Here is a 24,753-nt window from a genome sequence, read left to right on the forward strand (position 1 = left end):
GAACTCATGCGGAAGCGGCTTTAGATTCTCAGTGCTGTGCTTTAACCCGCTGCGCCACCAGGGAGGGCCGTCTTTTTTTTTTTTTTTAATACAGACATAAACTTAGTACAAGTCTCTCTTCCAAGGAGTGTGAGGTCCGCAGAGACCCTCCAGAATGCTGGCGCTGGCGTCGGTGAGGGTTATGGCAGGTGCTGGGGGAGCCCAGCGCGCCCGCTGCCGCCGCCCCCTGCCTGCCGCTGACTGAGACGCGCAGGCGCGGCACCGCCGGCCGCAGCTTGGCTGCTCGGGTGCCAGTCAGGCTTCCGGTCACCAGCAGACCGCTGGTGGTGTAGTCTTGGGGACTCAACAGGTATAAGCAGACTTGCACCTTCCTCGCGGTGGGGGGGTCAGCACCCCCAAGCCCCGCAGTGTCCTCGATCATGCTTGGGGGTGACTAGAGCTTTAATCCTGCAGTATTGCTGTGTGTTCTCTGTGCTGTATTCAGTACACACTTGGTAACAGCACTGACTTTTGTTACCGTCTTTGATTAAAGAAAGAGGAATCAGCGTTTTCCTGGAGAGCTCAGCGTCTCCTGTGTCTTCTCCCAAATCCTGAGGCACGCGTTTCCCCACAGGAGTAAGACCCTCCCCTGCCTGAAATCCCTGATGCCCCACTGATCCTTGATGCTTCCACCCAGGGCTACGAGGAGGTGTCTCAGACGTTCACCTCCATCAGGCGAGTCCGTGGAGACAACTACTGCGCACTGAGGGCCACGCTCTTCCAGGCCATGAGCCAGCTGACGGCGCCGCCGCCCTGGCTGCAGGACCCGGAGCTCATGCTGGTAGGCCGCCGCCGCGGGTTGAGCCGCCTGCTCCCACTTGGCTTTGGGAGAACAACTTCCCCTTTCTGCTGTGGTGCCTGCCGGTGCCGTCCGCAGTACGAGGTCGGCTTGTGGGTTTGCTCAGCTGGCTGATTTCACCTTGTGATAAAGCATCCCAAAACAGTGGTATTTTCCAGAAGAGAAAAGTGGTAAACTTTATTTGAACAATTCCGATGAACTGTTTAGGGCAGTAAACACTTGAGGGCACTTTGCCCTCAGCGTCCGTGTTTTTACTAAGGCTTGTCTGAGAACCTGCCGGGGCTAAAGGACTCATTTCTGTAGCTCTCGCTCCGGTTCCAGCACCCTCCAAAACGTGGGGAGCCTTGCCAGGCTGCTAACTGGAGAGGTGCGGGCGGGCGCGGGTCTGGGCTCTGTCCCAGGCCTGTAAGGAGCCGCCAGCCGGGTCTGAAACCTGCCGCCCGTGTGCCATGGCAGCATCTTGCTGTCTTCCCTCCTACATATACTTGGTTTTAGGACAGTCAGGGGAAATGGGAGCGCTCGACTGAGCTTCCCTCAATTTGAGCTCAGTGGAAGAGCCCCCAGACTTTGCTTCTGCCCCTGGGAGGCTGACCCTTGCCCACTCTGCCCCTCTGACGTCCAGCCTCCTCCTCCCCCTGGTGCCCTGCCGTGGCTTCCTGGCAGATCCCAGTCTCGGCGTTTGGGTGAGTTGGGCCCCGACCCTGACCTTGGAGGTGTCTGGTCTGGCTGTTCTGCACTGGGCCCGGTGCGTTGGTGCCTGAGTCGGCGGTCCTCTGGCCCTTTGGTTTCCAGTTCTCTGAGTCTTTGCATGTCTCGGAGAGGCAGGACTGCGGTGGTGTGCGTAGGGTGGGGTAGGCTGTGGGCCAGAGCCCTGCAGGGGTTAGCGCAGGGAGGACACGCTGTTGCTCCTGGCTGTCACGCCATCACCGCGGGCACTCTGGGCAGGCTGTGCTGGGGAGAGCAGCCTGGGCCAGGGGAGGGGGCGCTCGGCTAGTTACTAGTCTCCTTAAGCATTCCTGGCCATGGTTTTCCTGGTGAAGTCTTGCTGCTTATTAAGTCTCCCCTCTTCTAGAAGTCTGGTCTCTCTGTGCTTAGTAGAAAAAATGGCTGTGTTCCATGTGTCACGATCTCTTAACTATATTTAAAATTATAGTCACCTGTTTTCTTTGGAGTGAGCAATTTCGGAGTTAATTTACCGGTTCCGCATAGTTTTCTTTTTGCACATCATGTTGTGGACTTTCTATGGGGTCTATGCACCCCCAGAAATCCACACTGTGACACTGGGTAGCAGACAGCTAAGCTATGGCGGCTCTGCAGGCCACGAGGGCCGGAGCAGGGTCTCGCCCCCCTGGGCGGGGGCGCCCGGCCGGGAGCCGTGCTGAGTGCTGGGCCTGCCGAGGTGGGCTTCTGGGCTCCCCTTCCCAGCTCGCGTCTGTGTGGCCACTGCATTCTGCTTGGCGGTACGTACGCCCTCCCCTTTGCTTCATGTTTAAACCTAATGCTTTCTGGGCCTCCCTGGTGGTGCAGAGGGTTAGAGCGCAGCACTGCAAGCGAGCTGCAGCCACTGAGTGCGAGTTCCATCCCCACCCCGGAGGTGACCCCCAGGGCGCAGCAGCCCTCTCCTGGCCCTCCCGCTGCTCCCCGCAGCAGGGCACTTCTTCAGCGGGCCTGCTCTGCTCCCCACTGTCTCTGGTGAGTCCTCTCAGCGCCCCTGCACCTCTGGCCTGCACCCCAGTTCTGTATGCATGAATAAAGAACTCTTTTTTAAAAAATGAATACTTGCCTTAACAGAGGAAACACCGCACCCTGTGCTGTGTGTTTCAGAGCAGCCGTACTGCTCCGTGCCCGCTTGTGATGCCAGCCTCTTGCCACTTGAGGGCATTTTAGCTTCTGGTGATCAGCCTGAAAGCTGAGGGAGGTCTGTGCCCAACTGCCACTTCTTGCCAAAGTGCAGGACGGCAGTGTGGAGCTGGGCTGCCCTTGGGACCCTGGAAGTGGTCGTTTGCCATCTTAAGATGAGGGGCCACAGCCCCACTGTCCCCTTAGTGAGAAACTCTGCTTTTACGACTGTTACGGTTTTGATTTTTTGCCAGAGTATAAACCACCCTGATTTCACATGCTCGCTGTAGATTGAGAAGGGGAACTGGACTTGCTGCTCGTGAAGGGGGCCTAGAGGCCCAGATTGCAGTGGGACCGAACACGTGGCCTTGTGGGGACTCGGCTACTGTTAACCCACTCAGCTTCCTGTGACCCGTGTTGAGGTGACTTGATCTTGGGGGTCTTTTGACTTGGAAGTGCACTTTGTTTTTCCTTTCTGAATTTTAGAGCAGTGAAGTGACAGGCCTGTGCCCAGCCTAATTATGTGGGTGTTCTCCTGACACACCCAGACTGTGAGGCGCACCTGAGTTCCCATGCTGTCATTGGTGGGGTGGGAGCGGTGTCCCAGCTTGCCTTCCAGATGCCTTTGTGATTAGGGCCACAGAGCAGCAAGTGTGCCAGGAAAGCAGCAGGCAGAGTGGCCCATCAGCTGCCCAGGTGACCCCGCCTCTCCTGCTGGGTGGATTTTATCTGAAAACTGTTTATGAGGCAGTTCAAGTAGATACAGTGTTGTTCCTTTGAGTTTTGAGACTTTGAGTCTACCAGTTAACATTAGAAAAGGGGTTTTCGTTCAGCATCTGGGAAGGAGCAGGTTTGACTTTATTCTGGACACCTCACATACCTAGAGCGATTCTGAGTGAGCCCAGGAGGGAGTGCTAGGGACGAGCAGGCGGGCCCAGCAGGGTGCTGGGCAGCTTTGTGTGAAGGGCCTGCGGCTCGCTGCCCACATCCCATTGCACTCCGGCAGCCTCCTCAGCAGGCAGTTGCTGAGCGCCCTCTGGATGTGCTCCTCACGCAGGTGGGCAGGCAGGGAGGGGCCTGGGAGCAAAGGTGGGCTGGGGCAGCTTTGTGACTTGCGTCATGTGATGGACATCTGGGGACATTAACCCGCTGTCTCTCTCTCTCGATATTCTAGTTACCAGAGAAACTCATAAGCAAATACAGCTGGATCAAGCAGTGGAAACTTGGACTGAAACTGGAGGGGAAGAGCGAGGACCTGGTTGATAAAATTAAGGAGTCCCTCACTCTGCTGAGGAAGAAGGTTTGGAACGCGTGGTTTCCTCCCTCTGCTAAGTTCAGAGCTCTTGCTCCCGGTGGCCCAGTGGACCCCTCTGACCCTCCCTCGGTGGATCACCCCGCACTTGTGGCTAAAATCATTGTAAATGAACACAGACTGAGGTGTTTGTTGAAATGGAGAACGAGCAACAGCATCCTCCTTGGAGGAGATGAGTTCAGTGAAATGTTTACCTTAAGTCTTGTCAGTGCTTGTTCTAAGTCATGACGAGCCTGGAGATGGCATTTTGTCCCTATTTCTTAGTGTCAGCGAAGATAGAAATTCAGATGGACCGAATTCTTCCCAGTTACGTTCATGTTTTAAGGTTTGGAAATAGGAGAAGTAGGTCACTTTTGGAAAATAGCACAAGTCACTGACTGTAGCAAAACAGAAGCGGTGCCAGCTCTCAACTCAGATATTGGAGAGAGTCCCACGGCAGGGCTGTCGCCGTGAGAGCTTCCCTTTGTTTGAAGTTTTAGTGGTTTTCAGGAGGAGCAGTTTTTACTGTATTTGTGAGAACTGTCTTTGCATTGACACCTCTTACTCTCAGTCAGTTGGCACATTTGCTTGTAGGATTCTCTTGTTCTCTTAAAGAGTTTGCCTGGTGTTAGCTGAATACCTAGCACCCTGCTTTCTCCTTGACCAGGAGTCAGAAAAAACTTCCGGTTTAGTCATTTCACACTCGAGTGTACCCAGGTCTGTAAGACCTCACAGGGGAAATTTAATGAGCTTAACGTTCTGGAAATCTCGCCTCTCTCTGCCCATCTTCAGGTGTACAGTTTGGTTTGGTGTTTTCTGGGTAGTGCCTGCCCCGGCCAGCTCCTTCCAGGCAGGAGAAGGAGCTGCCCGCCGGCTTCACACACAGCCACCCGCACACACCCCAGCTCCCAGAAGGAATATGACGCGCTGCTTCGCGCGCGTCCCTGGGCAGTTAGGGGCGTCGCGGTTTCCACTCTATCACCTGAGCCTCTCCTTAGTGCCGTGTTCTTTCATTTCAAGCTAATGGTGGGGAAGTGAATGCGGACTTTGTGCAGCCTAAGGAGCACCGTTGGGCTGGAGCGGGCGCCATGCAAGAGTGCGGTAGCAGCCCTGGTGCCCATTGCGGGAAGTGCTTTTGCTCTCGTGGTCTGGGAGTGCACCAGGATGTCCAGAACAAAAGCACGTGATGATGTCATTTTCTTGCTGCAGTGGGCAGGCTTGGCGGAGATGAGAACTGCTGAAGCACGGCAGGCAGCTTGTGATGAACTGTTCACAAATGAAGAAGAGGAATATAGCCTCTACGAAGCTGTCAAGTTTCTCATGCTAAACAGAGCCATCGAACTGTACGATGATAAAGAGAAGGGGAAGGAAGTGCCCTTTTTCTCTGTGCTTCTGTTTGCTCGGGACACGTCAAATGACCCTGGCCAGCTGCTGAGGAACCATTTAAACCAGGTGGGACACACTGGTGGCCTGGAACAGGTGAGTTGTATCTGTGGGAACATACTGGCCTCCGCAGCAACTTTACCCCACACAAGTGACTGCACAGGCTTTGCGCAGCAGGACTTCAGCAGCAGCAGCCTCGTGGGTGGCTCTGGCTCAGGTCTCGGGCACATGATTCAGGTGAAGCCACCTGGGGGCTCAGCTGGGGCTGCGTGTCCACTTCCAGCATGGCTAACTCACCTGGCCTTGGGCATGAGGCCTCAGTTCCTCACCATGTCGGCCTGGCAGGAGGCTGCTGGGGTGTCCCCCGGGACAAGGGGGCGGGCTTCTCTGCGACAGCCGTCCGACATGTGACCGTGACAGGCACGCCTGCGCTGAGCGCGGGGTCAGCCAGGCTGCGCCATGCCAGGGAGCCGGACTGTCCTTGTTCAGTGAAGTGGGCCAAAGAACCCTGGGCCGTCTTCACAGGACAGGCCCTGGCGGATCTCGGCCTGTGCTGCTCTTGCCGTGGGTGGGCGGGTCAGCGACCGGGTGGGAGGGTCATCTGCTGGCCCTTGGTTGAGCCTGGCAGCTGCGGCTTTACAGGCTCATCCTTAAAAATAGACAATCTGTCGCAGAAGCCAGTCGCGTCCACCTGCTCTTGGATCTCTCACAGATGTACTAAGTTTGGAGCTTTACCCAGAAGCCCGGTACAGGGCCGTCTCCCGGCTGCCTGTGGCTCACCGCACCTCGCGCTCTCTTTGGTCTGGTCGTTAAGTTGCCCTGACTTGTCCTAAGTCTTTTTTTAGTGGAATCGCCAGCCGCAAAGCAGCATTAAGGCTGCCATGCGGAGTCCTCACTTCCTCCCTCCACACCCGGCTCTGCTTCCTTGACCTGGGGTGTGGGAGCGAGCAAGGGGCTGCCGCCGCAAGCCAGGCAGGGTCGGAGAGCATTCTCTTCAGATGTTGTCCTGGGGTCACCTCTGCCTCCTTGGCCACAGTAAGTGCTTTGCAATTAAAGCCTGGTATTCATGTCTGGTTTGCATATTAAACTAAAATTGGGCCTTTCTGAGTACCCACCAGGTCTGTTGTAATGGAAAGGCCACTTTATAAAAATAATAGCTTTAGTGAAGTGTAATTTCTATACCATAAAGTTTGCCCTTTTAAAGTGCGCAGCACGGTGGTCTGTAGTTCGCGTTACTGAGGTTTGCAGCCATCTCCGCCCCTGGCTTCAGACCACATGATCAACCACGTGAGAGGAAGCTGTGACCTCAGCGCGCTGAGGCGTGCTGGTCTGCGACACTAGACTCCCCTGCTCTGGACACCTCGCCTGAGTGGAGTCGCAGGGAGCGTGGCCTCCGTGACTGGCACTGCTGGGAGTCAGCATGGAGTGGCACGTGTCAGCACGTCACCCTCCCTCTGACGAGTAGCGTTCCAGAGGGGGCTTCACGTTCTACTCATCTGCTCAGTAGTTGTTGGGCATTTGGCTTGCTTGCGCTCTAGCTGTGGCGACGAATTTGGGCCACGAATTTGGGCGTGTTCTCAGTTCTCTTAGGTGTGCACCTGAGAGTGGAGTTGCTGGGCCGTAGAGTAACTGTTTCAGCTCCTGAGGGACTGTTTTTAAAGCAGCTGCTCTGCCTTGCCTTCCTGCCAACGGTGCTGCAGCAACCCATCCTCGCCCATGCTTCTTTTTGCTTTGCTCAGGCAAAGAAAAGCTCGTATCCCGTGACGTTAACCATAGCCCGTGAAGTTCCCGTAGTGTTGTGTTAACCAGCTGTATCAAGCGCCAGACCCTTTTCCTCAGCTTCCAAAGAACAGCCCTGCTCCACCCCGTCCGTGAGGTTGCGGCCGGCGTGGTGGGAGTGAGGCACCCGCCCTGGGGCGGCTGGCGGCCCTGCCCACACTTCATGTGCTCGTCAGCCTCGCGTCTGCTCTCGGCTCAGTTGTTAAGCGGGGTGGTTGCTTTGTCCGGGAGTTGCGAGAGCTCTTTCCATAGACTCAAGACAAGTCCCTCATCAAACCTCTGACCTGTTGATCTGTTTCAGACGATCTGCTTTTTCTCAGCAGCCACACAGCAAAGGATAGCGCCCGGGGGGAGGAGGGTTTTGGCCAGGTCACGCCCCACATGCCGTGGCATGCCAGGGGTGGAGCTGGCAGTCGCTGTGGCTGCCGAGTGTCCCCTCAGCAGGCCTGTGTCTCTCTTCCCAGGTCGAGATGTTCCTCCTCGCGTACGCAGTGCGCCACACCATCCGGGTGTACCGGCTCTCCAAATACAGCACCGAAGAGTTCGTCACGGTCTACCCCACCGAGCCCCCACCAGACTGGCCAGTGGTGACCTTGATCGCGGAGGACGATCGGCACTACAACATCCCTGTCAGGGTGTGTGAGGAGACGAGCCTGTGAGAGCCATGTGTGATGCAGCCACGCGCGAGGCAGCCCTGGGCTCGGGCCTGCGGGTCTTGTTGCATGACCTGTGAGAACTCTGGGGCCCACATGCCTCGCTGGACGGGGATGTTCTGAAGACTCGCTTTGGACAATAAGAAGGAACTAAGTTTCCCCTACCTGTGATGCAATATATTCTGTGGGGGACCTTCAGAGCACACCTGTCAGAAGGTGCAAACTACATTTTTTTCATAAAACAAGTACTTTTATGTCAGAGGACACTCGTTTTGAAGAGCAGTATTTCTTGGTGTCTCAAATCAAAGCTTGTTCTAATGGCATACTGGCTTTCAGTTTTGCTTTTATTTGAAGATAATAGTTTCTTTTCTTTTGGTGGCCATGGGTCTCTGTGCCTTTCCATGCCTTGGGCTTCCTGGAGGAATTCTGGGGTAGGTAGGGTCTGTTGGTGGCCAGGCCTCCCCACCCTCAGCCCACACAGCAGTGGTTGGGTTTGCACATTAAGTAAAGCTGTCATAGCAGCTGTCTGCAGAGGAAGAATTGGGTCTGACAGTGAAAGACTGGAGAATGGGCTGCAGGTTGGGAGCAGTGACTCCCGGCAGTCCGTGCTCTTCCAGAATGTGGTAGCCCTGGGTCACGGACACCCTGGCTCTGGTGCTGAGTGCAGGGGTGTGCTACCTGCCGGTGGGTGCTTCCAGCAGTTGAGCTCTGGTGTCAGGAACTAACACGCTTTCTCCAGTTCATGGACTCACCGTTTGAGAGTCACAACAGAATATAGGAGCTGCCTGCATTTACAGGAGGAAATGAAGGCCAGGTTGCCTTCCGGGCTCTCACTGGATTTGAGAGCTGAGTGGGGTGCACTGAATCCAGCCTTCCCGTGACTGTGCTCTTGAGGGTACACCCACTGCAAATTCCCACAACTCACCTGCTGGCAGGACGCGAGCGACAGCAGAGTTTCAGATGTGTCCTAAGCGAACTGCAAAAGGAGCATGTGCTGTAACTAGTGCCGAATATAGCAGGGATGTGGTTGGGCAGCCCGAGAGGCAGCCTTCCCGGCCTGCAGGCCTGGGCCTGGGCATCCGTGGGGAACTGGGCCGCAGACGCTGGTGCCAGCCGTCAGCCCAGCCTCCTGGGTCTGTCCCAGCAGCACCTGAGTTGGCACCACTTAGGGGGTGGGTGCTGCCCTCAAGTACTGAGCTTTATTTTCTAGTAGGTAGCGTCTTCGGGCCGATGCAAGACAGTTTATAAGCCACCTAGTCTGTATGTGGGGGCTGCCGAGGCCAGCTCCAGCAGTTGGGGTGTCAGTGTTCCCACAGGAAACGATGGTGTCGGTGAAGATGAGTGAGGAGACACAGGCACTCGATCAGGTGGCAAGCATCTCCCAAGAAGCCTCTCAGAAGGTCTTTATTTATATATTTTGTATTCCCTGGTATTTTGTAGTTTAATTTTTCAAGAATCTTTAAGCAGTAGTTACACAACACAATTATAATAGATCACAAAGCTACAGAGCATTTTAGATCAGGGTGTACACAATTATAATAGATTATGAGCTGCAAATCTGCAAAGCGTTTTAGGTCATGACGACCCCCCCCTCCTTTATTAGTGTGTATGACTGCAGTTTCAGGGAAATGAAAGGTGCTAGACAAAGCTTGCTCTATGTGGTTATTTGACATTATGCTCAAGCAATGATGTGCCTAGGGCATATCTTGTTTAAGGCTGACGAACAAAAGATCATTATTAGGACTGCAGTTTTCTAATGACATCTTGGGCTTTAGTGACGTTTTGGGCATTTAATTGTGCTAAAGTGTATATTGCTGGTTCCACTTGCTTTGCCCAAGCATTCTGTCTTAAAGCAAAACCTCAGTGGGAACTGGCACTGGGCTTGCTTCCAGTCGTTCTTTCAAGGCTAGTTTGTTAAAGAACTCAGCTTTACTTACGATGATGAGTCACAAAACGAGACACTGAGAAACATTAGACTTTGTATTATTATCGTCTGCCTCAAGAATTTCGGGACCCACGTTACAAGCATATATTAGACCAGAAATGACATTAATACTGAATCTGTTTGTCAACTTGTAACCACACAGTATTCCCAGAATTGCAGTGACGGCCGTTAAATGAAGGGAAGTGGCTAGAGCCAGCTGTGGAGCCTGCTGACTTTTCGGGAGACTCCCCCACGCCCAGACCTTTGTCATGCAGCATGAGTAGCATGGCCCACGCCAGTGGGGAAAGCCTTTTTTATTCAAATGTAAGTTTTACTTTCACTTAAAATTCTTTATTTGAGAGAACTCGGAAGAGCCACAAACAACTACGCAGACTGTTCTGTTGGTGTTTTCCCCATTACCTGGTCAGCAAGAGTCACCGCCTTTGGTAGATGTTACGCATTAGAGTGTTTGATCACAGTTATGCTCTGAATGTGGGCTTCATTGAAGAGGCTTCATGTTTTTCACAGGGAATTGCGAGGGTGGCCTGAGTAAGGAGGTTCCCGGAAGCCAGATTAAAGTTACAAGAATGACTTCTTGTTGGCTCTGATGTTCCCTTGCAGTGGTTTCTGCTGTGACAGGAAATGCTTACTATTCATTCTTTAATGTTTTTTTAAAATACAGCTTCAAACATTGGGCTTGTAGTAGGGACGCCTGTCCCTGGGGGTGCGTGCGTGGACCGCTGGTCCTGTTACACTGTTGAGTGTAATAGTCCGAGAGTCATGGTCAGCTGTCTCTGTGCTTCAGAAATTGAACTGGACTCCTGAGCAGCTTGACTGTTTACATTGCCTACTTTATAATTCGTTCTGTGTAAGGTATTGTGGGAATGTGTGAAGAAATTGGCTTAACTACCATATTGATAAAAATGCAAAAAGGATGCGCTTATTTTAAGTTACTTCCTCAGGTCTTACTAGATTTTGCTCTCAGGCTGTTTTCCAGGCTTAGCAGGATCAGAGAGGCAAAGCTGTCAAAGAAACAGCATCTGAAAGTCACGATGACTCACTCCCTGTAGAAATAACATTTCCTGTTTCAAAACGCACTTTCGGTTGCCCAGAGTCTTCATTCCACTTCTCACCCTGGCCTTGGTCAGGGCGGTGACGTCAGCCTGACAGAAGCTGAATTGAGAGCCAGTGGATTCAGGGGATGGGGATGGCCGACTTAGAGCAGCACCGGGATGACCGTGCAGGGGTGGCCACTCCGTGCCGACCTCCAGCCCCGAGGTGACTGCGAGAGCTCTTGGACCCCGTGGTCTTGGCAGGAAGATGGTCTCCCTGGGAGTGCGCGGGAGCTGCTTGAAGCACAGTGGGGCCTGAAACGTCTCCCTCATGCCAAGTGCCCCAAAATCCCCAACGAAGCCTACGAGAATTCCCCCATAACCAGCTCCAGGGAATAAACACTTTGACCAAGACTCATTTTCCTGCTCCCCTCCTCAGCTGCCGCACCGCTTCTGCCCATGCAGCCTGCGGGGGTGGCACTCAGACGCAGGACAGCGAGGGGGCAGCCAGGACAGAGGCCCACTGTGTGCTCTTGAACTTGGATCCAGGTGGCGTGTGACTGACCTGGAAACATTGCTGTTCCTTGTGCTTAGAATTGGCCTAGCTACGAGTGGCCTCAAAGGCCAGCAGCAGGCCGCTCTGTGTTGCTGTGTGTGTTGCTGTGTGCTCACTTGCCATCTGTACAGCTGTTCTTAGCTGAAGCAGAAATAGGTGTTGCCTTTGCATCCTTTCATTCTTTTACTTTCCAGTTCTTGAGCTTGTCAGGTAGAAAATTCTCAGGCCTCGGGAATCTTCACACCTCTGTTAGAAGTAACAACTGTTGTGGGCTTTTATGGACATTCTGAGTAAGACTTGGAGCCGCCAAAAAGCACAAAACTAAAGTGATCTGACTGCTCCCCCGCCCCGGTGGCAGCAGCAGTGGGGTGAGCTGGGCCCGGCCGAGAGCGGAAGGTGGGCGGGGATGTGGGGTGTGCGCTGCTCTGTAATCACAACTTCTTATTCCTGGGGCCCCACAGTGTGGGGGGCCCCGCAGCCTTTGGGAGGTGGAGGAGGGCTGTCCTTCCCGTTGAGAATAAAATGTACTGGGATGGTGGGATGGGTCAGCAGGTGTAACTAACCTGCACAGTGGCCGTGACGCCCGGGTACAACGGCTGCGTAGTTAGTACTGAAATGTCATGCCCATAAGCCACTAACTGTTTCTGTTCCAGGCCTCTGACCACTGGATGTCAGCGTATTTTGAGTGCTCATTTATGCTGGGGCTTTTCATAGGGAGAACTCCGAGGGAGTTTTATTTTAATTTTGGTCTCTTGAGTACAAGTCTGCGTTAGGAACGGAATTGCCTAAGCCCGGGAACGCGAGGCAAGCATGTGGGCTCGCGGCAGCCAGTCGTGGCCATTTGCCTTTCTTCAGGTCGGTCGGGCCTAATGAGGAACTCCAACACAGCTTTTTGTATTAACTGAGAAGTGCCTTGCTCCGCATTCACGAACGGCCTGCGCACCGTACGGGAGAGCGTGGCCCAGGAGCCGCGTGGCCGGGGAGCCGCGTGGCCCGGGGAGCGCGTGGCCGGGGAGCCATGTGGCCAGGGGAGCCGCGTGGCCCGGGGAGCGCGTGGCCCGGGGAGCGCATGGCCGGAGGCGCTGGTGCTCCCTGTGGAAACGCCAGATGGGTAGCTCGGGTAAAGTGTGCTCTTGCTTCCCTGGGTTCAGCTCCTGACTTCTGGACTAGAGGTTTGGGGAGAGTAACAACCTCCCTTCTGCCAAGGACGGCATGTTTTCCTCTCCAGGGCTCTGACGGGCAGGCCAGGCTGGCCCGGCACAGTCTGCTTACCCAGTGAGTGTCAGCATCTGTCCACTGCCACCTGTTCCAAACAGCGTCCCCTCAGGTTAGGCTGCTTGGGGGCCTCCTTCCCGCGGGCAGCCAAGCTAATGCCTGCTCGCGGGGTGAGACTCCTCCTCCATGACCTGTTGGGCCTTGTTCTTGGTGTGGGAGGCCTCACCGACTGGGCTTTGCTGTTGATCCTCTTGAACAAACCAGGGTGCTAAGGATTGTAAAAATGATGCACTAAAAATAAACAGAAATGACACCTTGAAGCCTGCCTGTGTTGGGTGCCTCCCTGGGAGGACTTTGGTAGAGTCGGGCCTGGTGCCTTCTCTCCCCAGCACCCCAGCATGCCTGCGGTGCCCAGCCCCTAGTGAACGTTCCCTGAAAGGGGAGTGCAGTGCTGCAGAGGCTCTGAGGACGGGCCCTCAGACCCGGCCCAGCAGGGGGGCGGTGCGCGAGTTGCCATGTCCTGAGCCCTGCAGACCCTCGTGGGGCAGCGGAGCTCGGCCCGAGGCCTAGAGTTGGCCGGCAGTCGTCAGAAGCCAGTGGCTGGAAGACTGCTTTCCAGGGCGTCCTTGGGGGTGGAGAGTGACGTCAGCCTCTCCTGGAGACCTGACTTCCCGCCGTCCCGGGAAGTGAGTTAGAGACTGGGGCGCGCTCGGTGCCTGGGGAGCCCCTGGCTGGGGCTGGGCAGCCATCAGAAAGCAGGGGTGGTTGGCAGATGGCAGCCAAGTGGCCTTTCGCCTAGTAAACAGCCGCAAGTGTGAGATGTGAGCACACTTTCCCTCTGTGCGGGGTTTGGTGCGCTCACTCCCACGGGCGCTGCGACCTACCCAAGGCGTGTCAGGAAAACGCGCACAACTCTGGGCCCCGCTGGGATTTCTTAGGAACATTTTTACAAGCATCAAATGGTCAAAAAGCCACCGACCGTGGGAGGCGTGAGTAGGCCCACGCACAGGCATGGCCCTCCCGGCGGCCTCCACGCGTCGGGCTCCACGCGTCGGTGGGGTTACCTTGGGTTCTCGGGTTTCTCCCCTCCCTCACCAGCCGGGAAGGGCCTGGTCATGACCTGACTTTCTGGGTGTGGGGGGCTGGTGCAGACATCCACTCCCGGTGCTGCCCCCGAGGACAGAGCAGCTGTGGCTCTCTGCCGAAAACCTGCAGGCGACTGGGCCGGGCTCCCTGGCCCCTCGGAGTTTGGGGCCCTCCAGGCCCTCCCTGGCCTCGGGCTCAGAGGCACGTGACCCTTTACAGTCACGTACAGCAGCATTTATAGTCGAAGTTGACAAGTAGCTAATTTGGGGGGTCCAAGTGCACCCCTCCATGTATGTCCCCCTCCCCAGGAGCTCAGGGCCTCATCCCCAGCCCCTGCCCCTCCAGCCTTCCCTCGCTGGTAACCAGTGTGTTTTCCACGTCTGAACACTCGTTTTGCCGGCTTCCTTGGTTACCGCTACCCGGCCAGTGCACGGTCGTGGGAGACTGACGCTCTAGCCTGAGCATCACCCCCGCCTCACCTTGCTGTCCCCAGAGGTGCCACTGCTCCCCATGCGGCTGAGCAGCGCCCACACTTGTTGGCCCTCTGCCAGTGGGTGCAGGCTGGCCCCTGCCTGGTGGTGCGTGGGGCTGCCGATAACCCAGGCACGAGCTTCTCCTGTACTCGCGTTCCTGGGTCAGCTCCCGCGGGGCTCTGCGTCCTATTTCCATTTGTACTCACTGGTGGGGCCACGGTTCCTTCCTCCACATCACCATGTGTTGGGCCAGTCTTTCTGATCTGGGCCGTTCTCACTGGGGTAGACATTTGGGACAGCCCTGGACAGTGCCTTTCAAATGTCCCTCTGAGCCCTTTGCCCATATCGAACCCTAGTTACAGCTGAGGGCAGGTGAATGCTGACAGCACGCTGTGCCGCTCGAGGTGAAGCTGGGGGCGTGAGCACGCACCCCGTGAATGCAGTGGTGACCCCATCTTGGGACTGGGTTCTGGGAAGCCTGATGCGCTCAAAGTTTTTATTTTTTATTAAGATTTTAAAGATTTTATTTAGTTTTTTTTAAGAACTGGGGTGCAGGTGTGGAAGGCGAGAGGAGTCACCTGAGAGTGGGAAGCAGAACAAACGGGATGACTGAAACACACTGCTGAGGGCAGCCCCAGGCAGGACAGGTGAGGTCTGTAGCACCCTGGGGTCACTCCCTGGCCGGGGATCGAACTCGTGCGGCAGTGGCTGTGGACGGCCTCACAGAGCTGCGCTCTGACCCCTGTGCCACTGGGAGGGCTCTGACAGGTTTTCTGCGTGTCTGTCAAGGTCACAGACACTAGCCGGTGTCCCCTCTATTGGAAGATGCGTCTTCTAACAGCAAGTAGTCGAGACCATCGAATCCTTCAGTCCTCACAGTATCAGCAGGGCGCTAGTGAGTTTCTTCCCGAGTCTCTGGCTTTGTGTATACCCGGGAAGTCGGTGATGCTCCCGCTTTTTTCTCTAAGGTTTGCGCACCCCTCAGGACCCCAGCGCCCCCAGGTCAGCACGCACAGCCCAGGTCTGGCCCGCGGGAAAGCCTGCCCACCTGCCCCATCCGACTCGCCGGTGCCAAGGGGACACCAAGTCCCCAGTCCTGTGGGGACCCACTTTAAGCCTTGGGACTGTCTCCTCAAGACCCTTCGGTGTTGGGGAACCCCGCCCTCTCCTCAAACACACATGCACACCCACAGCCCTGAGGAGAGGGGCTCAATGGAACCGTGAAGAAAACCTCTCTCCACATTGTCCTTAACCGGCTCTGGGCGCTCACGTCCTCGACGGGCGAGGGCGCAGGGCTGGGCCGGTGTGTGTCACCGGGCGGGAGGCCGGGCGCTCTGAGCAGGGGGACACCGAGCAGGACGCAGAGTGGCCCCGCTTCATGGAGCTGCTGCTCACCACTGTCGAGTCCTTCTTGCCCTTGGGGCCTTGTTTCCGCAGGGAGCCCAGGCCAGCCTGCCCCCACTGTCAAGTCCCCCACAGCAACCTGACACCGGCTATCCGCAGGCCGCCCTGCGGGCAGTGGGGGCCACTGGGCGCTGGGCGGGGGAGGCTGGGGCACAGGAGACCAGAGCTCCTGCAGCCTCAGGCTATGGCTTCGGCCAAGGGGTCCCCACGAGGGCAGGTCTCTGCCTGGGCTCACACACAGGACTGGAAGGAGAAATAGTTTTATTTGCCAACTGGCCAGGAGTAGGAGGAAAATGCAGATCCACCTGGAGGGGGCGGGGGGAATGTTATAAGCTTGGGGGGCTGGGGTGGAGAACAAAGCAGCCTAATTTTGTTGGCTGAAAGCAGGTGAGGGGCTACGAAAGGTGGGAGTGCCGGAAGCTCATTGGCCAGGTGCAGGGCGCTTTGTCCCTGGGGGTGGGAAGGGCTTCTCTTCCCTTGTACCCGGCCTCTGGTCCCCGCCCTCCGCCTTCTCAGTCTCAGCTCAGGCTGGTCAGACTGGCTGTGGCTGTATGTAGGAGCCGGTGCTCTTAGGGTCTGAGATCCACTCCAGCCACTCGGGTGGGTGAGGCCGGAGGGGAGCAGGCAGTGCTGGGCGGAGCACAGCCCAGCTGGGATATTGAGGAGGGTATTGAGGGAAGGCAGCAGAGAGCAAGGAGGCGGGGGAGGAGAGCTCTCTGGGACCCCTCTGAGGAGGTGCGGGGAGGTGACTCCTGCAGGCCAGGCACAAGTCAAGCTGGAGGAACAGCCCCGACTATGCAGAGGGAGCTGGGAAAGGCCCAGACTGAGCAGCCCGGAGCAGGCCGAACTGGACTCCCAGTCACAAGGGGAGCGGCCTGGGCATCAGGACCACTTATTCTTTCCCTGAAAAGATTTTCCTTCCAAAGATGGAAGTAAAGAGCATTGAGAACCTGGCTGTCGGCTGAGGGAGGCCGCTGAGCTCTGGGTAGTGGTCCTGGGAGAAGCAGAGGGGCGCGGAGTTGGGGTGCAGCCTCGTCAGGCTTGGCAGAGACACCACCCCCTGTGCATGCACTTGGGAGCACCTCACAGGCTGCGGGCTGGGGGCCGGGGGCGACCACAGCCAGGTCCTCAGCCACCGGCCTCCAGAGCCAGAGCGCATGTCACGTGACTCCGGTGTGAGCATTTCAGCGGTGCCGTAGAATGGCGAGTTTGCCATTTATTGTCTTCGTGGTGTTTCGGTCTTTGGGTTCAAGGGTTCTGGCTGAGTGGGGGGTTGTCCTTGGCTGTATCCCGAAGTGCTCTCCCGACCTGGCGTTGCTGAAAGCAGCCGGCTCCTGGATGCTCCATGGAGGCGCTTCATGCCACTGGGCCCCAGCACAGGGGCGCCTCTGTCCGCCATCCATCACCCTGCGGGACACCCATGTCGGCGTGGACCAGAACTGGGCAAGACCTGCTCTGGCATCGAGGAGGCTGGCCCCGGGCTGCCGTAGCTCAGCGCTAACGAGTCCGGGAGATAGGACGAGGATGCCCAGCTGCTGTGGGTGCAGCCGGCGCCCTGAGCTGTGAAATCTCCATGCTGTTTACTCCTGTCCGGGTTAGACAACTGGAGCCTGCTGTCTGCAGAAGGACCATACCAGCCACGCCGTCTGGCCTCCACCCCGGTTACCTGCAGTGGTGCAGGGAAAGAAGACTCAGGAGAGGCAAACTGCTGCCGTTGACAAGAACCTGAAAACCCATTAGATGCTATCTCTGAGTGCATCCAAGCTCTCAGCAGGGTAAACCTTCTGGAAGTTTCTCACCATTGTATAGGGTGAGGCGGGCGTGGGTTAGGGTAATTTATAGATAGGCAGAGAGATTAGAGTCAGGTGTTTCAAAGCCTTGATCCAACTCATGGTCACGCAACTGCTTCTGGACCGGACGCCCTGTGTTCTCATAATGAAACAGTGCCTGGAGGTGAGGGCGGGGAGGGGGCTGGCAGGGGAGGCGCCAGGTTGCTGGGAGCGGCTGTGCAGGTTGTGCACTGCAACACTACAGATACCATTTACAGCATAATGGTGGGGGGCACACCAGAAGGAAGCAGGGCATTTGGAGGGTCTAGGCGACAAGGATCTTCTGAGCTAAGCCGGGTTGACGAACCAGGGCACAGGGGAAGGGATGGAAGTGAGCTGCGGGGTTAGGGACACCCTGCCTGCAGTTGGCGGCAGGGTCGGCTTCCAGGTGATGGAGCAATTCACTGGGGTGTCAGGAGAAAGTGTGGAGGAGCAGCCTTGCTCCCTCTCCTGGGAGGTCTGCTCCTCATGGGGGTGGGGGAGGCCGGGAGGATGAGGCCCGCTGAGCTGCACCTGCTGGCGTGGGAGCGGGCAGAGGCGCCCGGCCGGGTGCTGTTGGTAGAACGTGAGCTCGGAGAGCGCAGTGGCGTGAGGCAACAGGAGGTTGCCCTGCAAGCTGGGCGTTACCTCAAAGCGGTGGGAAGTGCCGTCTCAAGCAGGTCAGGAGATGCTTCCGTCCGCCGGAGGCAGGTATGTGGTGAGGCTCGACATCCTCCCGTACAGGGACAGCCACCAGCACCCCTGTCCTTGTGTTTAGGATGCAGGTTTCAAGGAGAGTAGCGCTTCTCAGTCAGAGCAGAGCGGGCGTCTCTGAGGTGCTGGGGGCGGGGGGAGCTAGCTTGGTTCTGCTCTCTTGCCTCAGGTTTCTTGCAGTTCGGTATCCCCATTTTATAGGTGTGTGGAGAAGCTGGACTTCAGGGAAGTACTGTCAACATTACTGACGTTGGGCCTCCCTGGTGGCGCAGGGGTTAAGCCAGCACCATGAAGCTGTCCCCAGCCACTGCAGCAGGACTGGGCCCGGCCAGGGAGGGACCCCCAGGGCGCAGCACACCCCTGCTGTCTCTCCGCTGCTCCCCTCAGCAGTAGATTTCAGTCACTCTGCCTGTTCTGTTCCTCATTCTGTTTCTGGTGAATCCGCTCACTCCCCACACCTCTGGCCTACACCCCAATTCTTGTAAGTGAATATTTAAAAAAAAAAAACCTTACTAGAGTTATGGGAAGTAAAACTCATTTGAATACAAACTAAAATCTGTGGGAACAGATTCTGTTTAAACGGGACAGGCAGGACGTTTAGAAAGTGATTCAAGTGGTTAAGGGTTTTAGCTGTCCAAGCTTTCGCACCTTGACAGCAGCTACCTGCAGCCTTGTTTTCCTCCGGGTTGTATTGTGTGATTGCAACAGGTGCTTGAGCGTGAGCCAGCAGGCCAGGGGCGTGCACCTGTAAACACGGGAGGTTCCCCGGAGCTGGGGCCGGGGCCTTGCTGCCTCCCTGCCCGCTGGCCTGCGTGAGTCCAGGCCCCTCGTTGGGCATTAAAGGCCTGGCAGTTATACCAGAGAAGCCAAGATTCTCAGCCATGAACCCGCCCTCAGGGGTGGCTGCACAACGCTGTACGTCAGGTAAAAACTGGAAACCGACGTCAGGTAAGGAACATGTAATTTGGGCTGTTAAGCAGACTAATGGTGAGAATATCAAGAAAAATCCATCTCAGGTGTAGGCCCACTGTTTCCGCTTTACTTACAGCACAATTGGAGTGTGAAAGCTCCTTGACTATGGATGCTCCCCACTGTGAGTGCCCCGAGCGGCCACAGCTGTGGGCCCATCACAGCCCCTGCGTAGCAAACACCAGTCCACCCTGACCTCTCAGCCGAGTCCGTCAAGGCCGAAACTACACTTTGATGTGAGGGGTCTCGCGGCCTAGCTCAGAGCACAGCACTGAGGAGAAACTGAAGAGCCTGCAAACCGACAGCCCCCTCCCTGACCCCATGTGTGGGGCTCCTGATGCCCTTGGACCCCAGGCCTGGCCAGGGTGGACTGGGCAGGAGGAATGAGGCGGCTTCATCATTTGCTGCCGTAGCCAGACTGAGTGCTGGCCAGGGCCGGACCCCAAGGGCCCAGGAAGGGCCTTCACCACGAATGTCCTTGTCACATGGTGGCTGATGTGAGGTCGTGGTGTGTCACCAGGGCCCTGGGGGGGGGGGTGGTCACGTCCCTGGGGTGCTACCACCACTTCCTGGGTCACGCCTCACTCACCAAATACACCCTTGACCCCAGGGGCAAGGAGCGTGTCCCTCAGGCCTTAGGGAAGTGGCCCCCGGGGCATGGCCTGCACCGTGACTGACAGGGAGGGGTACTCCCACACGCCTCTGTCACCCCACTGAGCTCTGCTTCCCACAAATTTACAAGCACATTTAGCTGCTCTGTCCTCCTTTGCCTCCTTGTGAGTCCAGGAAACCTCTTTTACTTCTGGAGAGCAAGGGTGGCTGGCTCTGTGTTTCTGGGCTATATGATTTTTTGGGGAAAGATTTATTTATTTTAAAAGGATTTTATTTATGCATACAAGAGCTGGGGTGCAGATCAGAGGTGCAAAGTCTCACCAGAGACAGAGTGGGGAGCAGAATAGGCAGATCCATTGAAATATGCTGCTGAAGGAGGCAGGGGGGAGACAGATGGTCTGTTGCTCCCTGTGGGTCAGCTCCCTGGCCGGGGATCGAGCTCGGGCTGCAGTGACTGGCGATAGCTTGATAGCGCTGTCTTTAACCCCTGTGCCACTAGGGAGGCCCCTAGGTACAGGATTGTAGGGGTGAGGTCAAAGCTGTGAGTAGGCGCCCTTCACCTCAGTGGTTAACTCACAGGCATCGCATGCCCTCTGCCCAGGCCAGTGCGTGAATCTGGTGGTCTTTTAGAGACCTGGGTTGCAGATGAATTGGAGAAAAGCATTCTTCTGCACCCACCAGGTCTTGGAAAAGTGTTTAAGAGAAAAAAAAGTGTTTAAGAGGGGATGGTCTACCTTATAGCAGAGACTGCAACAGCAAATAGATCAAACCTCCCTTTGAACTCAAAATCTCACGTCACCTCATTATGTGTGAGAACCAACCGGAACCTGTAATTGCTCACACCTTTTCTGACCTCCAAATGGGTTATTTTGGGTTGTTTGGGTCACGTGCGTCTCTCACTTGGTAAGGCTGTGTAGTTAAGTTTAGATACGGATCCTTGAAAAGGGAGCGACAGGCACCTTTCAGACAGGGGTGTTCGGCCGTCGCTCCGTCCTGTCTGACGTGTGGTTGACCCAGCTGGTGGCTCATGTCACATGTTGCTGCTGCAATGACAGAACTAGACGTGAAATAACAGCACAGGAGCGCCTCGAGTGCCTGCCAAGCGCAGTGCTCCAAGCGGGCTCTCCCAGGGATCAGATGCTGCTGCGCAGCCTCGGGGGTGTCGCCGGGCGTCTGGGGGCCAGCGCCGGCGGGCGTGGCTGCTTCGAGGGAATCGGGAGCCGTGTAACAGCTCGACACTCAGGAACCGCCGTGTCCGAAGCCCTGCCCGTTACAGTTTGGCTACAAAGGAAGGAAAGGAAAGAGCATGGCTCAGAACGTAAAAGGCCGGTGTTCCTGGACTGTGCGTGGCCTTGGTAGGTAGAGACCTCAGCGGTCAGCTCACTGCGCCGGGAGAGGTAGCCCGGCACCACTTTGAGGGCTCCTGGCAGAAAGACTTTTAAGTAAGTGAACGTATGTTTAAGGTAATGTAACTTACTTATAGTACAAATGCTTTTCTGTTTGCCCCAGTCGCTCTCTGTCTCTCTCCCACTTCAGCCGGGGAACGTCTCCGTGACCTGGAGCCTACGGTGCCTCCTTACTCTCACTTGGCAGGGAACTGCCGGGGCTTACAAGTCACGTGTTTCTAGAAACGAAGGATACCGAAAAGGCTCACCTCCCTCCAGAAGACAAGACCCCACACAGGGAGCGATTAGGAGGGCTGTGAGCTGGGACGTGTTTTGCATGGCTAAATCTAAGAGTGGGCATGAGTGGCCTTGGTCAGATCTGGGAAGAGGGCTGCCTGGCTAGGCCCCGCACGAGCCGGGAGGCTGCCCCTGGGCTCCGTGGGTCCCCAGGCCTCCTCCTCCAGGCCTCCTCCCTCAGCACCTCCCGACGGAATTACCATGGGGACACAGTGAGTGGAAAACCAAGTGCTTTCACCGCCGTGGGACCTTTCTTCCAATCTGGGCATCCCCAGCCTCGTGGCACTAGACCTCCCCTTGCCGGGGGTGTGGACCTTAGGGGCCTTTCCGAAGCCAACCCTCACAAAATATTACCAGAGTCGGGGCCTTTTGGCAGGAAACAAGCCCAAGTCAGGTGCAGGGGTACCCTGGAGACCAGTGGCCTTCCAGCCCAAACGAAAGGCTCCCACGTGGGGAGGGCCCGGCGGCCACACACAGGTCTCTACGTGCTGGGCCACGTGGCCGGCAGGGCCAGCTGGCCCTGACTCCGCTGGAGTCTGACTGTGCTCATTCAATGCCCGCGTCGCCTCACCCCTCCATGGGGACAGGGCACGGCCCAGCACGACCTCAGTCTCCTTCCAGGCGAGCAGGGAGCAGGTCTGTCCAGCAGAACCCCTCTCTGAGTAGGAAGGAAGCCCGGGGCTCTGAACGCCCCAAACACGCTCCCCAGCAGTTGACTGAGGATCAGCCTTGGTTTGCTTCGGCTCTGTGGGTGGACACAGCCACTCAGCATTTGCAGCCACACCTGAATGACCACGGCTTGACACGACTCGCGGGCACGCCGTCTCTAAGTCTGTCAGCCACGTGACTTGCAGTGAAAGGAGACCCGAGTCGCGCCTGTGCGCTGCAGGTCTCCTCTGGATTAGCGGGGCCTGGGGGGGTGACGAGACGCCCCTCCGGGTGGGCTTTGGCCGTCTGCATCGGCGCGCACCGAAGCAGACACACCCCCCCCCTGCAATGCTGCTGTAGAATGCGGCAGCTGTGCGTGAGGGCTGGTGTGGAACGAGGGGTGGCGAGGTTTGGGGGGGAGGTTCCTGCTGTTCATGGCTCCGTTGCCCCTGTCTGGGTTCGGGGGGCTTCCTGCGTTCCCTGAAACTGTACCCAGAGCGAATGGCCGAGACTCTGTCCCACCTAAGGCATCTCTGAACGGCAGCAACGTCTCTAGTTGCACAAGGCTTGCTGTTTCGAGTTTTCCTTCATTTTCCCTCATTTCCAGCATTTACTCGGACAGAGATCTTCCCACTCCGAGCCCACAAGCCTGACATAAAATACGCGTGATGAAAAATACTGTGTTTAATTTTCTAATCACGTACTTTAAAAAGCCGGTACAATTACGATGTTGTTTTTACCTTCTCAGGTCTGTCCCTGCAGCCACCCACGGCTGGGCTGCTGAAGCAGCTGCTGCACCACCCGGAGGAAGCACAGAGGCCCAGGGAGCTGACCGCAGCCGGACGGCCCAGTAGGAGACGCAAGGTGACCATGCACACAGCTCGCACACAAGGCCTGCCTCTTGCTTTCCGCCTTTCAGCTTCTATTTCTGCTCCCACCGCCACCGGTACCAGCTTCCCCACAGATTACAACCTCCCCCACAGAAGGAAAGATAGTTCTCTTGTCACTTGCTGGCCCTTACACTTAGGGACAAACGACAGACTTGGTAAAACTGCGGCAAACGGGACAGTGTTCACCGACACAAGATGGCCCGGCCGCAGGTACACTGAGCACACGAGACGCGCTGCGTTGTATTAGAGACATTTTATTGAAAATGCGAAAATAGGAAATGTATTATAGCCTAAAATAAATTACATAACATATACAGTATATATTTATATCTTTAAAATATTTTTGTGTTTAGGTTCTTTCGGTCTAGGAATTTGACGAAATCAGGAATTTATTGAACTGTGTCCATCATTTCTGAAAGAAAAAAACCCGCTCTCCAAAACTTAGAAAAATAGACTGCACTAAATGGATCTCAAATGTGGGTCATTTCAGGGAATATCACATAGTGACTCTGCCACGGTGTTTATAAAATGTCTTGCTGGGTGTGAGGGGGTGCAGAGGCATACTCTTGAGTCGCTCGCACTGTACCGCATAGTTATGACAGAGAGTGGCGGGACCAGGGGATACAGCTACTTCAAAGGTGACGATACAGCAACCTGGCATTAGAATGCTAGAGTATGACTTAAAGCTTCAGCTCACTTTTAAAAAACTAAAACGTAAAGTTAGAATGCTCCATTTCCCTTGCTCTAGTGCCATCTTCAGGAAAGGTGGGCGAAGGACGAGCCTTCAGGGAGAGCCGTGCCAAGGCAGGCAGAGACAGGAGCCGCGTGTTTGTGGCAACGCAGTGGGGCGTGGAGAGTGGTCGCTGCCACCTGGGAGGCCGGCGGCTCGGGCTCCCCGCGGTCCCCAGAGTCCACTCCTGGGTGTGCGTGGCCAGTCCGGCATTCACCACCCCACGCGGGAGGACACCGCGACGGCTCCGGGAAGCCAGAGAGAGTCAAGCTGAACCCTGCTGATTCCTAAGGGCGTCGGCAAGGGCCGGCCGAGTCTGCGGCCAGCCGGGCAGCGGGGCCAGGCGATGGCACGGCCGAGTCCTTTGGTTCCGAGTGGAGATTGTCCGAGGGAGGCGGCGGAGACTGGGCGGCGAGGCCGCTCCGTCTCGGGGCTTTCGCGAGTCCGCGCGAAGTCAGCTGCTGAGTTGCAGAGTGGCGAAGGCCCTGGCGGCCCCGTCGGGGCGGGCAGGCCTGGCACCGCCCCGGCGTGTTCTCGAACCCTTTCCCAGCAAGGCCTCTTCCATCACCAGAAACCAAGCAGCCGGCCCCCCAGAAGAAACACAACACGACGGGAGAGGAGAGGACGTGCGGGCGCCACCCAGCCGCCTCGGCGGCCGCGCCGGGCCTACTCGGTCTCCTCCCGCATCTCCACGGCGTCCGCGGCCTCCTCCGCCGGCGGGATGTCCGTCATGGCCGAGTCCTCCCCCTCCACGGCCGACTCGTTCTCCATCTTCTTTTTCTAGAGCAGAGACGGCGCGTCAGCGGGTGGCAGTGACAGCGTCACATCAACGCCCAGCAAGAACAGCCGGAGGGCACCCCGGGGGGGGGGCCAGCAGGCCGGGGTCTTGTTCCCTCACCAGGGCTGCACCCCAGCTGTGCCCATCCTGGCCGGGCCTAGGACTCTGGCAGGGGGCCCCTCCCCTATACCTCCCCCACTACCTCCTGGGGGCCCCTTTTCACAGCCCTCCCTGGCTGCCCCCGCGGGGGCCTCCTCCTCCCCATGGCCCCCTGACTATCGCCTGGCCCCTCTGGAGTCCCCGCCAACTGTCGGACCTGCCCCAGCAGAGCTGGCTCCCCGCAGCCCCCCTCAGGGCCGAGCCCGCTCCCCGCAGCCCCCCTCAGGGCCGAGCCCGCTCCCCGCAGCCCCCCTCAGGGCCGAGCCCGCT

General features: G+C 56.8%; 2 protein-coding genes across 3 annotated transcripts in view; one reads left to right on the plus strand and one right to left on the minus strand.

Moving 5' to 3' along the window:
• OTULIN (OTU deubiquitinase with linear linkage specificity) overlaps positions 1–8,049 on the plus strand; it is a 13,380-nt gene extending 5,331 nt beyond the window's left edge. The window contains exons 3-6 of one of the 2 annotated variants that reach the window (XM_004678061.2): positions 677–820; positions 3,852–3,977; positions 5,178–5,447; positions 7,595–8,049. In XM_004678061.2, coding sequence (XP_004678118.1) covers positions 677–820; positions 3,852–3,977; positions 5,178–5,447; positions 7,595–7,789 — 735 coding nt within the window. In that variant the 3' untranslated portion in view covers positions 7,790–8,049. The remainder of the gene's footprint in view (positions 1–676; positions 821–3,851; positions 3,978–5,177; positions 5,448–7,594) is intronic. The other variant, XM_012721883.1, reaches the window with a different exon arrangement.
• A 14,642-nt stretch (positions 8,050–22,691) lies between these two features.
• ANKH (ANKH inorganic pyrophosphate transport regulator) overlaps positions 22,692–24,753 on the minus strand; it is a 44,677-nt gene continuing 42,615 nt past the window's right edge. The window contains exon 12 of the mRNA XM_012721748.1: positions 22,692–24,326. Coding sequence (XP_012577202.1) covers positions 24,213–24,326 — 114 coding nt within the window. The 3' untranslated portion in view covers positions 22,692–24,212. The remainder of the gene's footprint in view (positions 24,327–24,753) is intronic.

The sequence above is a fragment of the Condylura cristata genome, unplaced genomic scaffold (genome assembly GCF_000260355.1).
Source record: "Condylura cristata isolate star-nosed mole 26May11 unplaced genomic scaffold, ConCri1.0 scaffold00007, whole genome shotgun sequence".
Lineage (NCBI taxonomy): Eukaryota > Metazoa > Chordata > Mammalia > Eulipotyphla > Talpidae > Condylura > Condylura cristata.